We start from the raw sequence: 11,806 nt of genomic DNA, 5'->3' as shown, positions 1-11,806 counted from the left end.
AAATCAGCACCCAGATGTGGCCATTAGCAGCACTTTATTAGAGACAACACTGCTCAAAGAGCAGCCCCAGCCTCACCGTTACTTCCACAGCTTCTTGATGGACATGTTCTTCTCACTGTCCTTCTGCATCACCTGGGCAAGGAGGAGGAGACAGTTGGTTCCAAGCATGGAGAAGGCACTGCAGCCTCCATCTCCACCCAGGCTCTGGCTGTGTGCCACCACCCCAGCCTCGTCCATGTCACTCACCAGGGGACAACCCCCTTAACACTTGTTTGGCCCCAGAGCTGACCCCCTTCAAGCTTCGCAGCTCCCAGGTCCTGGCAGACGCTGCCCAGGACAGTTTGTGGCCCCAGAACAAGGAGCTGTCAGTGGAGGAAACCACCAGCAACACCCCCCTTTGCCATGGGTGAGGCGCTTACCTTGGCAACAGCCATTTCAAAGTCTTCTTGTGTGACGTGCACCCGTCTCTCCCTCAGCGCGTACATGCCAGCTTCTGTGCACACCCCCTGCAAGGGACAGATGTCACCCACCGCTCCCCGCTCTGCCAGCCCTGCTGCCGTGGCAGTGCTCCCAGCTCACCTTCACTTCTGCACCTGACGCCCCTGGCATCAGCTCCGCAATCTTCCGCAGGTTGATGCCCCGTGTCAGGTTCATTTTCCGGGAGTGGATCTTGAGGATGTCCAGGCGAGCCTGGAGGAGAGCAGCAGCAAAGCGAGGGTTGGAGCTGCAGGAATTGCTCCCAGACAGGGCTGGGGACAATGTGCTCCCACCAGGGAGAAGATCAGGACAGCAGAGGACCAAGGGAGAGCCAGCACCTGCCATGGGGCACCCCACCTACCTCCTCGTTGGGAGGGGGAAACTCAATCTTCCTGTCAATGCGGCCAGGGCGCAGCAGAGCTGAGTCCAGGATGTCGATCCGGTTCGTGGCCATGATCACCTGCACGAGGAGAACCACCGTCACCATTTCAGGCGCCCCGCTGCAACCACAGGGCCAGCAGGACCCTGGCCCGTCCCCAGGCAGGGATGACACTCTCCTACCTTGATGTTCTTGGTGGCCTCAAAGCCATCGAGCTGGTTGAGGAGCTCCAGCATCGTGCGCTGCACCTCGCTGTCCCCGCCAGAGCCCCCCTCCAGGCGGGAGGAGCCGATGGAGTCGATCTCATCCATGAAGATGATGGAGGGAGCATGTTCCCGGGCCATCACAAACAGCTCCCGCACCATGCGGGCGCCTGCAGGGAGCAGAGAGGGCTGAGCCCTGGCACTGCGCACAGCTCAGCACAGCCACTGTGCTTCCGTCTGCCCTGGACATCCCGCAAAAGGCCAGTCCTGAGGCGACCCAGCACCGCAAGAGCCCTCACTGGGGCTCCAGCACAAGCAGCCGCCTCCCCCCACATCCTTTTACCTTCGCCAATGAACTTCTGCACCAGCTCGGATCCCGACACGCGGATGAAGGTGCAGTCGGTGTGGTGGGCCACAGCCCTGGCCAGCAAGGTCTTGCCTGTTCCGGGGGGTCCGTAGAGCAGTACGCCCTGTAACAGCCACATGGACGCCTCAGCACCACTGCCAGGCCAGGCTCAGCACCTTGTCCGTGCCTGCACAGCCAGCCACGCCCTGACAGGGTACATGGGGATGCCCCCAGGGGTGACACAGGCAGCATCACGGTGGCACCACAGAACCCCCAAATGCTGACCCCCACCAGAGACCCACAGCAGCAGGACTTGCCTTGGGCTGGGCAATCCCCAACGCCTCAAAAAGCTCAGGGTGCTTGACGGGCAGCTCGATCACTTCCTTGATCTCCTTTATCTGCTTGTCCAAGCCCCCGATCATCTCGTAAGTGGAATCCGGAACCTTCTCCACCATCATCAGGGACACAAGAGGGTCCACTTTGTTGGGCAGGATCTTGTGCAGTGTATAGCTATCGTTGCGCAGGGCCACGCGGCAGTTTGGGGTCACCTGCAGCAAGAGCAAAGGGGAGCTCAGCATCCCTTCGGCAGAGAAGGGATCAGGCAGCGCCAGGCTGCCCGGGGGGGGAGCAGTGGCATCCCCTCCCACGGCCCCAGAACACTCACATCATTAATGTCGATGTTCTTGTCCACATCCACCACAAACTTCCCCTCTGGGTGCACCTGGAAGGCAGTAGTTGCCACCGTGAGATATTTCTCCAAGAAGTCCCCTGTCGCGTGCCTGATATCCACACCGGCTGCTCGGAGCAGGAGGAAGGAGCCAGAGAGCTCAGCTGCTGCCAAGCACCCCGCAGCCCCTCCTACCACCAGGAAGCCCTAAGCCAGCTGCCTCCCAGCAGCCTGGGGAAGGTTTGGGCCCAGGAGAGCTGCTGCAACATGCTTCTCTGGAGAAAGAGCTCTCGTGTCATGTCTTTTAGTTGTTATATCTCCCCAGAGTGCATGTTCACACTTGCTCCAACCCCCGTGGGGTCAAAGGGAGGGTCTGTCGGACCCTACGCCGCTCACCCCTGCTCTGCCCCAGACCCAGTCACCCTCGGGACAGCTCGGCCTCGTACCTTGACAAGCACTTTCTTCTTGTCCATGGCTCTCACCACTTCTCCCACATAGGAGCCCTGCTCCTGCAGCAGCTGCAGCTCCTCCCGCAACAGGCGCACTGCAGAGAGGGAGACGTCAGCACCAGCCACAGGCAACTGTGCCCTGAACCCCTGCCCATGACAGAGGGGCAGCACTTGCCACAGTGGCTGGCAACTGCGCCAGGAGCCACCAGCCCAGCAGGTAGGACCAGCCCCAGAGCCCCAGGTGAGGAAGATAAGAGGAGCCAAGCCATACCCTTAGCATTCAACTCATTTCTCTGTGCTTGCAGGCGCCGCAGGTTCTGGCTCTTCTCATTCACGATGAGCTGTTGGGAGAAAAGCTTCGCTGAGTCCTCAGCGTCCTGTGCAGCATTCACATCAACCCAACATGGGCACCAGCACAATGGTCTTTGTCACAGGACAGGGACCTGGACAGGGACAGCCCTTCCCAGCAGGATGTGGCCAGCCAAACCCCACTGCCAAGAGTTGAGCAACACTTCACACACGCGCAGCAGTGCTGTCAGCTCGTAGGACTGAGACTCATCTCATTCACTCCCACCACCCAAAGGTTGGGTCCTGCTGGTAGATACCACCCTGGGGCAGTGCTTCTTCCAGAGCAGGGCACCTGCAGCACAGAAAAAGCTATGGGTGCTCTTGAGGCAAGCGTAGGCGTAGGGACACAGCCATGCCGCCCCATCTGGAACCACGGCGATGCCACTCTAGAGCAAGCCAGCTGGGCATCTCCTACGCAGCCAGGACTAGCTCACCTGTAGCTCCTCGATCTTGGACAGGTAGTACTGCCGGAGCCCTGTGCCACCTTTCCCATCGTCCATCTCCATCTGTGAGAGATCAGAGCTCAGCAGCACCAGCCTTAGCCCCAAGGGCCGCCCATTCTGGCTGGAGCCTCGAAAACCCGTCTTTACTCTCAGTCAGCCTCCGTGCTGACCCTCCGGTCCCTATTTTTCCCTCCGACCTTCCCGGGTCAGGTCTCGGGTCCTCGCTTTTCCTTCCACCCATCTTCGGCCTCCCCGGGCCGGTGCCCAACAGCAGCCTCCAAGCTCCCGTTCCCTGCGAGTCTCACCATCCCCACCCACACACCCCTTCCCCCTCCTCACTATTCCCTCCTGGATCCTCGTCCCGCATCCCCCAAGGCCTGCCCCAGGCCCCGGTCGGCCCCCGCTCCCTCGGGGAGGCTGAGGCGAGACCGCCGAGTCACGGTGCCCGCCAGGCCCCGACCACACCTGGGCGCAGCAGAGCCCCGGGGCAGCACGGCGCGACCCGAGCACCCCGCGGCCGGCGGTCGCACCCCGCTCCAGCCCGGACGAACCTGCTCGGGCCCGTCCACCGCCATCTTCTCCGCCGGCATCGGGACCCCGGCTCCGCTCCTGCCGGCACTAAAGATGGCCACCCCCCTCCTTCCGCTGCCGGCCCCCCGCGCGCCGGGCGTGATGGCGTCACTTCCTCTCCCCACCCTACCGCCGCCACACGGGCGCCGAACACTTTGCCCCTCGCCGCAGAGGGCGCATGCGCAGTACCGCGCCGGTGGTGCGAAGGGCGCATGCGCGATTGTAGCGCCCCGCGAGTCAGTGCCTTGCCGCCATCTTGGTACGGTCAAAGGTGATTTCTCCGTATCACGAAGCACCGGAGGTGCAAGGGAGGCTGCAGACGCGCCTCCGAGGGGTCTCGTTAACGTTCGCCCTTCTTCCGCCCGCGGCAGCCCGCCTGGCTGCGGCAGCGGGGACGCCGCCACACCCAAAATGGCGGCGGCGGTGAGCGGAAGCGGAAGTCGGTCGACTCGCGTGGCGCACGCCGGGAAGGCAGTGTGGGCACGCGGCGGCGGGACCGGGACCGGGACCACGATCCGGATTGGGATCGGGATCGGGATCGGGACCGGGATCGGGATCGGGATCGTGTATGCGTGTGTGTCTGTCTGTCTGTATGTGCTGGGGGCAGCGGTAGCGGCTGCGGCGTGGGCTGGGGAAAGGGGGGACGGGGGTGTCAGGGCTGAGGGGGGGCACCGGGGCGCGGGTAGGCCTTGGGGGGGACACGGGGGCTGGGGTAGGCTGGGGCAGCGGGGGAACGCTGAGGGGACGCTGGGGTTCGCCTGGGGAGGTCACGGGGGACACCAGGCCGTCTCTCCCCTCCCCTCTGCCCCGAGCTCACCCCCTCTGTTTCCCTCAGGTCCTTGCCGGCGGCTGACAGCAGGTCCCGACCCCGTCGGGGGGTCTCCCCGCCGCCACCATGGGCAAGAAAAGCAAATTGGGCAAGAGCCGGAGGGACAAGTTCTACCACCTGGCCAAGGAGACGGGTGAGGGACCTACCTGCTCGCTGTGGGGCAGGGGGGGAGCTGCAGCCCCAGTAAGCTGTAACCCTGGTAATCCGTAACCCATGGTTCACCCTCCCACAGGCTTTCGCTCCCGCTCCTCCTTCAAGCTTCTCCAGCTCAATAGGAAGTTCCAGTTCCTGCAGAAGGCCCGGGCGCTGCTGGACCTGTGTGCGGCCCCCGGCGGGTGGTGAGTGGCGTCAGGGCCCCAAGTCACAGCCCAGTGTCAACAGCTGCCCTGGGGCACTGTAATGAAGTGGCTTGTGTGTTTTCTGTTGTTGTATCTCTGTCCTCAACGGCAGAGCTGATTCCGAACCCCTGGCAGCATGGCTCAAGGCTGGGGTCTCTTCTAGGATCCTGACATAAGCTTCGTTCCTCTCTGTTCTTTCCAGGCTGCAGGTGGCTTCCAAGTTCATGCCAGTTTCCAGCTTGATCATTGGTGAGTGATGGGACCCAGCAGGAGCGGACTGGGGGCAGGGACATCCACCACAGTCGCTGGATGTGGCCATAGAAAGGGGATCCTGGGTTGGGGATCCTGGCAGGAGGAGAGGGCGGGTGGGGAAGCCATATGGGATGGGCTGGAGCCCAGTTTTGAGAGGTTGCAGTGTTCGTATTTCTTCCTTACACCAGGGGTGGACTTGGTTCCCATCAAGCCCATTCCCAACGTGGTGACGCTGCAGGAGGACATCACCACTGAAAAATGCCGCCAGGTACAAACCCGTCTCCCCTGCCCCGAGCGTCACATGGCAGTCTGGGTCTCAGCAGGTGGGATGGGAGGGGGCATCACCCCACCTGCTCAGCTGGGGTTCGCTATGGGGTAGGACAGAAGCAGGGGGCTGAGCTGAGCTGACAGGGGCAGGGGCTGCTGCCTGTTGGTTCTTGCAGAGGGGTTAGTGGGACAAACACATGTCCCCATCCCTCAGGCCTTGCGCAAGGAGCTGCAGACGTGGAAGGTGGACGTGGTGCTGAACGACGGAGCGCCCAACGTGGGAGCCAGCTGGGTGCATGACGCCTACTCCCAAGGTGAGGCCTGCCTGGGGCTGGCATGTGGCCTGGCATGTGGCCCGGTATGGTCTGGGGGGTACAAGGGCAGGCACATCTCGTACCCTGGCAGGGCTGGGTGGCAGTGGTGTGTGGTGTGGGACAAGGAGCTGGGCGGTGGGGACAGTGACGACTGCTGACTGCTGTTCTTCCCTGCTCCAGCCAACTTGACCCTCATGGCCCTGAAACTGGCATGCGAATTCCTCTGCAAGGGAGGCTGGTTCATCACTAAGGTTTTTCGTTCCCGGGACTACCAGCCACTCCTCTGGATCTTCCAGCAGTTCTTCCACAAGGTCCAGGCGACCAAGCCCCAAGCCTCTCGCAACGAGTCCGCTGAGATCTTCGTGGTGTGCCAGGGTGAGCGGCTGGGAGTACCTGCAGCTGCTGGGATGGGGCTGGCTTTTCACCTACTGATAGCTCTGATTCCTCCATCCCAGGTTATCAGGCTCCGGACAAAATTGACAGCAAGTTCTTTGACCCAAAATATGCCTTCAAGGAGGTGGAGGTTCAGACTAAGTCTGTTAGTGAGCTGGTCAGCAAAAAGAAGCCAAAGGTATGAGCTTGCTTCACTGGGCAGCCAGGCGAAACACACACTAAAGATGCTGAGGACTGGAGTCGAAGAGATTATACTAAGCAAAGTCTCTCAGGAAAATAAAAGATGTGGGAACGCAAAGTGGTGGAAGAGCCAGTTTTGGGGAGGTTTACAGCCTTAGAAAGCAGTGTAGTGATGAGGAAGCGGTGAACAAGTTGTGAGGCTGAGGATGGATCGCTAAAATCCTCCTACAATAGTTGGATGCTGGGTTTGTGTCTCTGTGAAGTGTCTTTAGGATGCAAGACGCTAAAGGCCACGTCAGGTAGCCTCAGCTGGGCATGGAGCTTCACAAACCTGTATCACTGTCATCTGTCTGTGTCTGAGGTGGTACTGGGAGATGCAGTGGAGCTGGCGGGTTGGGGCTGGTAGCCTGCCCTTGTCCTAAGTCATGTGGGCACATTTAGGTGGACACTGCAGCAAGACACAAGTTATGTGACATCATTTATGCTTTAAGGATGGTTTAAGCTGCTTTTGTGCCCTGCTATGACTCCTACAGCTCCTTTCTCCTGTAGGCAGAAGGGTACGCAGATGGTGACATGACTCTCTACCACCGCTTCACCCTGATGGACTTCCTCAAGGCTCCCAACCCTGTTGACTTCCTCTCCAAGGCCAATGAGGTGAGTGCCTGAAGTGAGTGGGACCTTGGTGGCCCGTGAGACATCCCCAGGAGCACAGAGTGATGAAAAGAAGGGGCCAAGTGCCCCAGCAATGGCCCCATTCCTGCTCTTGCGGAGGGGAGGCAGGGCAGGAGCCTGCCTGGAGTTTAGCCAGTTGTTTTGCTTGTGTTTTATAAGTTGATGATCCTTACTAAAGAAAGGGACTTTACATACATGCTTGATTAACTTTCCTCTGCTCTATCCAGATCACACTGGGGGACGGTGAGCTGGAGAATCACAGTTCCACCACGGAGGAGCTGCGTCAGTGCTGCAAGGACATCCGCGTGCTGGGACGCAAAGAGCTCAGGTACTGGGGGGGACTGGGACAGGGCGTATGCCAGGCCTTGTGGGTGTCTAATGGTCTGCCTTCCCCCACAGAGCTCTGCTGAACTGGAGGACAAAGTTGCGGCGTTTCTTGGCCAAAAAGCTGAAAGAGCAGGCGAAGGAGCTGGATATCAAGTAGGAATAACAGGGCTGCCCCAGAGCGCAAACGCGGTGGGATGGGCCTGCCATCAGGAGAGATGGTCTGAGCTCCTTCCTTTTGGCAGCCTGAGCTCCGGTGAAGAGGAGGAAGGCAAAGAGGAGGAGAAGAAGGAGAAGAAGACGTCGCCAAGAACCGCAGCTGATGAGGTGGTGAAAGAGGAAGAGGAGGAGGTAGAGCTGGCGTTGGCAGAGATGAAAGCCAAGGAGCTGGCAGAGTTAAAGAGGTAAAAAGATCTCACATGAGGAGAGATGAGGGAGCACCAGGCCAGCAGAGCACAGGAAGGCTCCAGCCATGGGGACAGAGGGTGGTAGTGTCAGAGCTTGTCCCTCTGTTCACAGTGCGTGGGGTTTGTGGATCTGGGGTCCTCAGGGTCATTGCTCCTCCCAGCAGGTGAAGCGGCTGTTCAAGCTGGCGTGGGCCCCCCTTTGTCTCAGGGTTGGGGATGCCTCACAGGGGGATGACAGTGCCGCTGAGGGACATCTGCCACTGATGTGGCAGTGGATGAGCCTCTGGGATGGGGAGGCAGGGGGAGGCGGGCAGTGTAGCCTTATTCCTTTGTCTCCTCCAGAAAGAAGAAGAAAATCCTGAAGGAACAGCGGAAGCAGCGTGAGCGTGTGGAGCTGAAGATGGACCTCCCTGGTGTCTCTATCGCTGATGATGGTGACACCAGCATGTTCTCCCTCCGGACTATCCACAGGACCCCGGTGTGTGGGGCAGGGGGAGGCCAGGCTCCCAGAGCCTTTGGGGCCAGGACAGTGGTGGGCACATGGCTTATGGACTGTAGCTTGTGACTTGTCTTACTTGTGTTGTAGCTGCTGAACGAGGTGACCCGGGGGGACATGGCATCAGCAGATGCCCTCTTGGAGATAGGACCTGGGGACGATGATATTTATATCTCAGATCATGAAGAAGAGGACGATGTGTCCCTGGCCAGCGATCTGGACCCAGAGGAGCTGGTTGAGATAGAGGCCCGTCAGCGCCGGCTGGAGCGAGAAAGGCGAGAGCAGGGTGCAAAGAGGTGAGAGCTGAAAGAGGCCACCCTGGGGCAGGGGTTTCCTTTGGAGCAGCTCCGGAATCCGGCAGTGAGCACGCCCTGTCCTGGCTGGGGGGCATTGATCCTGCTGCTGTTTGTCACAGAGTGAAATTTAAGCAGAAGGAAGAAGAGGAGGAAGGGGCGGAAGAGGAGAATCCCCTGCTGGTGCCCCTGGAGGAGAAGTCGGTGCTGGAGGAACGGCAGACCAGCCTGTGGTTTGGAAAGGTGAGTCCCACTGGGCCAGAAATGACAGGGCAGCCTCGGCCTCAGGAGCTCCCCAGGTCTGCCCTGTGTCCCCTGACTGGCTGCTCCCCATCCCCAGGACGCCTTTGCTGGCATCGAGGATGATGCAGATGAGGGCCTGGAGCTGGGGCAGTCGCAGATGTTGGCTGAGAGACAGCGCGAGTCTCAGAGAGGTTAGTGGGGGGCTGCGTCGCTGTGTGGGTGCACAGAGGGACAGCCCCACGGGCCAGTCTGGGACACTGGATCAAACCATGATAGGAGTGCTGGCCTGAGCAGGACCAGAGATCTCCAGAGGTTGTTTCCAGCCTGTATCGTTACATAGTTAATGAGCTGGCATTAGTGTAGCATTAATGAGCTGGGTCTCTAGAGGAATCATACGAAGTGGGGTCTGCCTCAACCCTTTCTCACCCAGTGGTTCCTGTTCCCCAGACAAAGCAACAAGGAAAGGGCAGAAGAAGAATGTACCCCAGGAGGAAGCTCCAGCTGAGCCCCCACCTGCCGCAGACACAGGACCTGACGCTGGTAAAGCGCAGGATGAACAGAGCAGCGATGATGACAGCAGCAGTGACGAGGAGAGGTGAGGGCTGAGAGGGGGTGGTCTGGATGTTCTCCCCCAGCTCCACAGTCCTGGAGAGCTGGGAGGTGAGGACCCCAGCCCTGACCACTCTCTTCTCCACAGGCCACCAACACCAGTGGGGAGGAAGCGGGGCCGTGTTGAGCCGTGTGGCTTTGAAGTGGTGCCCATTGAGAACCCAGGTGAGTGGGGGGTGCCGTTTGGACCCATGTGTGCCCAGTGATACCATGTGAGTCCCTCTTTAGGGACAGGAGGCAGGACAGCAGACCATGCTTATCTGGGCTGGCAGGGCTGCTTGCAGGTAGGCGAAGCTTTATTCTGTCCATATGCTGCAGTGAAAAGAGCCCGTGTCCTGGATGCAGAGGGCCTGGCGCTTGGCTCCGTCATCGCCACCTCCAAAAAGGCCAAGCGGGACCTGATTGATGACTCCTTCAACAGGTACTTGCAGCTGTGGGTGCTGAAGGGGGAGCAGTGTTTGGTCTCCCACCACGAGACAGGTCATGGGGGTGGCAGATGTGTTGTTGTGGGGACCCCATGTCCCGCTCACAACTCACCCGAGTCCCCCCTCAGGTATTCCTTCAACGAGGATGAGGGAGAGCTGCCAGAGTGGTTCACAGAGGAGGAGAAGCAGCACCGGCGCAAGCAGATACCTGTGGACAGGCAGACAGTTGAAGCGTATCGGCAGCGCTGGCGTGAAATCAATGCCCGCCCCATCAAGAAGGTGGCAGAGGCCAAGGCCCGCAAGAAGCGACGGGTGAGTGGGGCTGTGAACCTGAACGGGTGTTCTGTTTCCCCTCCCAGGTGCTCTGTCCCTCCTCTGATCCCCCTTGTTCCTCACCCTTGCTGTCCCCACAGATGCTGAAGAAGATGGAGCAGATGAAGAAGAAAGCAGAGGCCGTGGTGAGCACGGTGGATATCTCAGAGCGGGAGAAGGTGGCCCAGCTGCGACGGTGAGTGGCGAAGCTGAGATCCAGGTCCTTTGTCTTGTGCTGGGCTGGTTTGCAATGCCTTGTCCCTGCAGCCACAGCTCGGGGACAGCTCCTGCGTGTAACCCAGCAGGGCTGGCAAAGGCTGGGCTGGATCTGGGTGTAGGCTGAGGGATGGCAGAGCAAGCAAGGGAGCCCCATCTTGGGGCACAGAGGCCCAGAGGAGTGGTGGGACCCAATATTGCTCTTTGGATACATCCCAAAGCCAAACTGCTGGAGCTGGGCCAGGGTGCTGGGGTCTCAGTCTCACCTTTTGCCATTCTCCCACAGCATCTACAAGAAGGCTGGGCTAGCCAAGGAGAAACGGCAGGTCACCTACTTGGTGGCTAAGAAAGGCGTAGGACCCCGGGTGCGCCGTCCTCCTGGCGTCAAGGGCCAGTTCAAGGTTGTCGACAGCCGCCTGAAGAAGGACGTGAGGGCTCAGAAGCGCAAAGAACAGAAGAAAAAACGCCATAAGTGATGTGGGATCAGCTCCGTCCTCGGCAAGGGACTTGGCTTGGAGCACAGGGCAGCGCTGGCTCCTGTCCTCCCACCGTGGCCTTGGGAGCAGCCAGCTCGCCCTGACACTATCCCCCATCATGGGGACAGGACTGTGACTTAGCCACATGTTGCTGTTAGTCTGTGCCTTGATGTGACATTGCCTCTTGTCCTCTGGTGGGGCAGGGAGGGTTTATTTGGCCTCAGCACAGTAGCATCGACCCCCTTCCCGTGCTCGCTGCGTGGCTGCATCTCCAGGTCTCTCACCGTTGCTGGCTCTGTTGGGAGACTCTTGCCCTGCGGAGGAGGTGTGAACATCCACACCAGCCCTCGCTGTCCCCAGAGAGGTTGTGGCTCAGGGGGACGGCTCCCTGGGCCATATTTGTCACCAAGGTCGCAGGACTGTGGGTGCTGAGCCCTGAAGCAGGCGGGTGTCAGTGGTCTGCCCAGAGCAACTCCTCGTTTATGGCAGAATTAAACCCTGGTCTGAGGCTGCACCAGGATGTGTCCTGTGTCTTGGCAAGGTGAGGGACCTGTGCTGTGAGCTGCTGTATCCCTTCATGTACTGTTTGGCAGGCAGGGAGGACTATTGGGTGGGTGGGTTCTGTGCTAATGCCTCAGGGAGCCCACCTGCCTCAGCCCGCCTCATTTTATCTCTGGCAAAGCAGCTGAACAGCAATTAACTTGCCCTGCAACCAGCCAGCCTGACATCCACGCTCCGTGCCCCAACCAAGACAGTCCACAGCAGCCACCCCATCCCCACCACCCCTCCATCTGTACACCTTCCAGGTGTGGGACCCTGCAAGTTTATGAAAAGCAAGACCAAGAGAAAAGATCACTTGAACAAATGTATTTATTTAG

General features: G+C 59.9%; 2 protein-coding genes across 3 annotated transcripts; one reads left to right on the top strand and one right to left on the bottom strand.

Annotated features, from left to right (window-relative positions):
* Positions 1–17: 17 nt before the first annotated feature.
* PSMC5 (proteasome 26S subunit, ATPase 5) lies at positions 18–4,018 on the bottom strand. The gene is made up of 12 exons (XM_075036233.1): positions 3,864–4,018; positions 3,304–3,375; positions 2,793–2,862; positions 2,519–2,616; positions 2,070–2,126; positions 1,723–1,953; positions 1,403–1,529; positions 1,039–1,229; positions 839–937; positions 580–690; positions 420–506; positions 18–132 (listed from the first exon to the last, which is right to left on the bottom strand). Exons 1-12 carry the CDS (start codon positions 3,900–3,902, stop codon positions 79–81), a joined length of 1,236 nt encoding a protein of 411 aa, XP_074892334.1. The 5' UTR covers positions 3,903–4,018; the 3' UTR covers positions 18–78.
* Positions 4,019–4,330: 312 nt separating this feature from the next.
* Positions 4,331–11,765, top strand: FTSJ3 (FtsJ RNA 2'-O-methyltransferase 3). 2 transcript variants are annotated; one of them, XM_075036228.1, is made up of 22 exons: positions 4,331–4,448; positions 4,718–4,844; positions 4,944–5,049; positions 5,252–5,298; positions 5,490–5,569; positions 5,783–5,882; positions 6,063–6,257; positions 6,338–6,453; positions 7,005–7,109; positions 7,355–7,455; positions 7,527–7,607; positions 7,697–7,855; positions 8,201–8,336; positions 8,445–8,650; positions 8,770–8,890; positions 8,988–9,081; positions 9,338–9,485; positions 9,588–9,664; positions 9,818–9,920; positions 10,053–10,236; positions 10,338–10,432; positions 10,739–11,765. In XM_075036228.1, exons 2-22 carry the CDS (start codon positions 4,778–4,780, stop codon positions 10,926–10,928), a joined length of 2,511 nt encoding a protein of 836 aa, XP_074892329.1. In that variant the 5' UTR covers positions 4,331–4,448; positions 4,718–4,777; the 3' UTR covers positions 10,929–11,765. The 2 variants fall into 2 exon arrangements, with proteins under 2 accessions (XP_074892329.1, XP_074892330.1); XM_075036229.1 differs by having other exon boundaries at positions 4,343–4,454.
* The last annotated feature ends 41 nt before the right edge of the window (positions 11,766–11,806 follow it).

This window comes from Buteo buteo, chromosome 9 (assembly GCF_964188355.1).
Source record: "Buteo buteo chromosome 9, bButBut1.hap1.1, whole genome shotgun sequence".
Classification (NCBI taxonomy): Eukaryota; Metazoa; Chordata; class Aves; order Accipitriformes; family Accipitridae; genus Buteo; species Buteo buteo.
This window is presented reverse-complemented; position numbering and strand designations above follow the sequence as displayed.

Bases quoted from the DNA above. Each gene is read 5' to 3' on its own strand.
- PSMC5 (XM_075036233.1), bottom strand. From the start codon at position 3,902: ATGCCGGCGGAGAAGATGGCGGTGGACGGGCCCGAGCAG. The intron at 1,530-1,722 runs GCAAGTCCTGCT...TGGCTGTTACAG, and splicing joins TGGGGATTGCCCAGCCCAAG to GGCGTACTGCTCTACGGACC. The intron at 507-579 runs GTGAGCTGGGAG...TGTCCCTTGCAG, and splicing joins CGTCAGGTGCAGAAGTGAAG to GGGGTGTGCACAGAAGCTGG.
- FTSJ3 (XM_075036228.1), top strand. From the start codon at position 4,778: ATGGGCAAGAAAAGCAAATTGGGCAAGAGCCGGAGGGACAAGTTCTAC. The intron at 6,258-6,337 runs GTGAGCGGCTGG...CCTCCATCCCAG, and splicing joins GATCTTCGTGGTGTGCCAGG to GTTATCAGGCTCCGGACAAA. The intron at 8,651-8,769 runs GTGAGAGCTGAA...TGTTTGTCACAG, and splicing joins CGAGAGCAGGGTGCAAAGAG to AGTGAAATTTAAGCAGAAGG.